The sequence below is a fragment of the Capsicum annuum genome, chromosome 12, assembly GCF_002878395.1.
Source record: "Capsicum annuum cultivar UCD-10X-F1 chromosome 12, UCD10Xv1.1, whole genome shotgun sequence".
Lineage (NCBI taxonomy): Eukaryota > Viridiplantae > Streptophyta > Magnoliopsida > Solanales > Solanaceae > Capsicum > Capsicum annuum.
The window spans coordinates 105,019,228-105,023,361 of record NC_061122.1 but is presented as its reverse complement, the minus strand read 5'-3'; the positions used below and the strand labels follow the sequence as shown (position 1 = coordinate 105,023,361).

Genomic DNA, 4,134 nt, shown 5'->3' with positions numbered 1-4,134 from the left:
TCTCAACTAACCAACCAAATTTTTGACATAAAAGATTAAATTAAAAATAAGGAATAACAATAAATATCTCAATACCTCAGCATTTTTTTAATTATAATATTTTTCAAGATATCGATATACTTAAAATTAAGTTTGAGTTATGTGCATTAATATTGTGTATTTACATTATGCTAATATTGTTTCTAATTGCAGGTACTTGATGACACAACTAGGTTAATCACAGGTGAAACACACCATTACTAGAATACGCTATGCAAAATTAATGGAGTATACCTTAAGTCCAAATGTTTCATGTGATGTACTAATCTCCATGAAACATTTTCTTAAATTCAGCCAGAACTCTTTTATGAAGAAATGACGGAAAAAGTAAACCTCCTTCAACATTATTTTTCTTGAATTTAGCTCTATGAACATAAGTACAGGTAAAATATAGGTAATAAGAAATACGATAGAAACAATCAAAACAAAGAAATATGAGTTAATATGAGTGCTAATAATGATTAATACTCATTCGCATTCATTGCGCTCCAGGCTTGTAGAAATATTTTTTCACATTTGCCCTTTCATCCCGGAAGCCTTTTACCATAGCCTCTGGTTATTTTCTCCACACAAAAAGAAAAAGAGGTAGACAAATTATGAAAAAAAAATTAAAAATAAAAATAAAACATTGATGTCTAAACTTCTTTCTTCCACCAAAAACTACTAATTGCCTTTTTACGTTGCAAAATTCTTCAAAATTCCCAGTCCACACACAATTAATTTCTTTCAGACTCCCAGGTCTGCAATTCTCACTTTTCATATTGTTACTGACAATCCCGTTTTAAGCTAGGCATTGACAAGCCTGCAATTGGCAGATAATAACTTTCTTAGTCCGATGAAATGGTAAAACAATATGATTCGTCAGAAAAGGACATAATGGTTACTTTTTTCCATCTGGATATATTAACAATCTGAGCTAACTTTTCTCATAAGGTAACATGCATATATTGTTCCCAATTCATGTGGAGATCTGATAAAAGGGTACGATTATTTGACATTGGATGTATGACTGGCTCAATCTAGAAATTCACCTAGACCACAGAGAAGAAAATTAAATTTTATCCCATGAGTTTCATGTATCTTGGTAATGATGTATGTTCCATCACCTTTAAAGTTTGTATTTATTCAGTTAATGAATTGAAAAGCTGGGCAGAAGGGATATTCTAAAGCATGGCTTATAATGCTACAAACAAGGCACAGTCATCTTCTTCTCAACCGCCTCTCATCCAAAAACTAGCGGATGATCCTGTAAACCCCAAGAACACACAAAGTAGCGTTACATGTGTTTATCAGTCACATATTGGGGAATTTTGGCGCAACGTAACAGTTATATGGACCAAGAATCTAATGAATCATTCTGTGACCCTAACGGTTGATAGCGTGGAAAGTGATTATCATCAAACATGCAAGATTGATCTTAAACCTTGGCATTTTTGGGCCAAAAAAGGATACAAGACCTTTGAGGTAGATGGGAATCAATTGGAGGCTTATTGGGATCTAAGATCAGCAAAATTTTCTGGAAGTCCAGAACCATTTTCGGATTTTTATGTTGCACTAGTTTCCGAGGAAGAGGTTGTGTTGTTTTTAGGGGATTACAAGAAAAAAGCCTACAAGAAAACTAAATCAAGGCCAGCCCTTGTGGATGCCCTGTTGTTTTACAAGAAAGAACATGTTTTTGGTAAGAAGAGTTTCTCAACTAGAGCTAAATTTGATCAAAGGAAACAAGATTGTGACATTGTGGTAGAAAGCTCGACAACAGGACCTAGGGATCCTGAGATGTGGATAAGCATAGATGGGATTGTTTTGATTCACATAAAAAACTTGCAGTGGAAATTCAGGGGAAATGAAACCGTCTTAGTGAACAAACAACCAGTGCAAGTCTTTTGGGACGTGCACGCTTGGTTGTTCTGTCAACCTGGGTCGGGTCATGGCCTGTTTATTTTTAAGCCGGGGGCATCTGAGGATGACAGTGACAAGGAAGAGAGTAGCGTGGGTGGTGGTAGCGATTGCAGTGACCATAGCAAGTATTATTCGACGTTGAGCTACTCTAAAGCATCGCCATTCTGTCTCTTTTTGTATGCATGGAAAATTGAGTGAGGGCCAAGCACACCATTGAATGTTGAAAAATGCTAAAGTTGTATAATTGGTAAGGTAAGATGGGATTATAAGCATGAGCTTCCAGTTTCAAAGAAATTGTAACTTCATAAGCAAATGTCTTGTGGAGATCAGCCGAATAAGTCAAATTTCTTGGTGTTTTCACTCCTAATTATGTCGTGTGAATTTTGTATAAATATTATTCGATATAGCGCTATGCTTTTTTCACCTAGGAGGATGTTGTGTCAGTGCACTGGGCGGGCACACTCTGCATATATATGTATAGTCGGACAATTCAACAAATTCAATTATATATATGTTTTGCCTGCACCAATTGTTATTGATAAAATAATGAGTTTAGTAGTATTTCACATTCACTGAATTAAAGTCATATATGTATAGTTCATTATTCTTCAAATTTTTATCCTTCAAATTTCCGTCAACTTAAGAGTTGGAGATTTCGTGGTGCTCGACCTTGTTCTGATCATATACGATCAAGTTGTTGGATGACTGACTATTTTCGTTCATCTAAACGTGTAACCTTAAAAATATGTGTTCTTCATGAAGTCTTCCCCAAGTCTGTTTTTGAATTCCCTTTTTTTCAAATATAGTCTTGCTCGGCGTTTTCACTTTTATATTCTGCCTCCGGGAAGAATTACCTTCATTGCAATATCTACTAAGACATTCTGAGAGTTACTAAATGTACAATTGGTATATCTATTACATGTATAAATTTTTTAGTTTTTATTTATTTGCATAAATATTTCCATGTTTTGACTTGAAACCAATAGATTTAGTTCAACTTACTAAACCTAGTCTACATGTAAGATCTATCTATGCAGCTCTCTGACTAGAAAATTGTACTTGCTTTCAAATCTGTGCAGTTTTTCTTTTGGAGGAACAATTTATGAAGACATGATCGTTACTGGAATATCTTTCCGCTATGAAGATCCCTGTAAATTTTAAACTATTTCCTCGACAGTCTAGACAACATAATCAAATTACAATGTAAGGAAAAATGCCAAAAAGAATTTACCTGTTGGATGAGAAACAACATGCTTTATTACAAATTAGTGTCTATTTACTGCTTTATTAGTTTTACTTAGTTTTACCAAGTTTAAGGGTTAGTTCCTATATATTTGGGATAAGTTAGAATCAATAACAAAGTGTACCAGTACTTTGATATGGTAGTATATTTTCAGCAGTGTTTTAGGAGTAAGTTGTGCTAGTTTAGGAGTAAGGTTGGGATTCTTCAATCTCTGTCGTCGTTATTTTTCTGTGAGAAAATTCTTATTGTGTAACATAGATCAATTTAAGGGGAGAAGTGGTGCAAATGCACAGAATGGTGTTGAGGAACTTGTAGGAACTAACTACAACTATTGGAGGATGTGTATGGAAACTTATCTTCAGGGTCAAGACTTGTGGGAACTGGTTGCTGATTCAGATACAGAAATTCCAGCAAATACTACTGCTAATATTGAACCACGTAGGAAATGAAAGATCAAGTGTGGGAAGGCTCTATTTGCCTTAAGGACATCGATAAGTAAAGAGTTTATTGATCATGTCTGTGATGTTGGTTCTCCAAAGCAAGTCCGGGAAACTATTGAAAGGTTATTTTTCAACAAGAATACAACAAGATTACAATTCTTGGAAAATGAATTGGCAATGACAATGCAAGGAACCATGTAGATTTCAGAATATTTCTTGCGAGTGAAGAATATTTGTGCTGAAATTTCAGAACTAGATGCCACCGAGAAGATTAGTGAAGTCCGTTTAAGGAGATTCCTCATTCTTGGTTTAAACAAGGAGTATACACCCTTTGTCAGCTCTATTAAAGGATGGGCGCAATAACCATCGGTTGAGGAACTGGAAAATCTATTGTCTAATCAAGAAACTTTGGCTAAAGAAAAGGCCAAAGGTTTCAACTCTGAATATGGAGTTGTTTTTTTCTCAAAAGGAAAGTCAAATGAGGATGATCTAGAGGTAGGTACTAATCGGAGG

General features: G+C 34.9%; 1 protein-coding gene across 1 annotated transcript; it reads left to right on the top strand.

Annotated features, from left to right (window-relative positions):
• The first annotated feature begins 534 nt into the window (after positions 1 to 534).
• Positions 535 to 2,462, top strand: LOC107849855. Its single transcript, XM_016694402.2, has one exon. The coding sequence runs from the start codon at positions 1,210 to 1,212 to the stop codon at positions 2,134 to 2,136; it is 927 nt and encodes a 308-aa protein (XP_016549888.1). The 5' UTR covers positions 535 to 1,209; the 3' UTR covers positions 2,137 to 2,462.
• The last annotated feature ends 1,672 nt before the right edge of the window (positions 2,463 to 4,134 follow it).

Excerpts from the sequence above, each read along its gene's own strand:
- LOC107849855 (XM_016694402.2), top strand. The coding sequence starts at position 1,210 with ATGGCTTATAATGCTACAAACAAGGCACAGTCATCTTCTTCTCAACCG.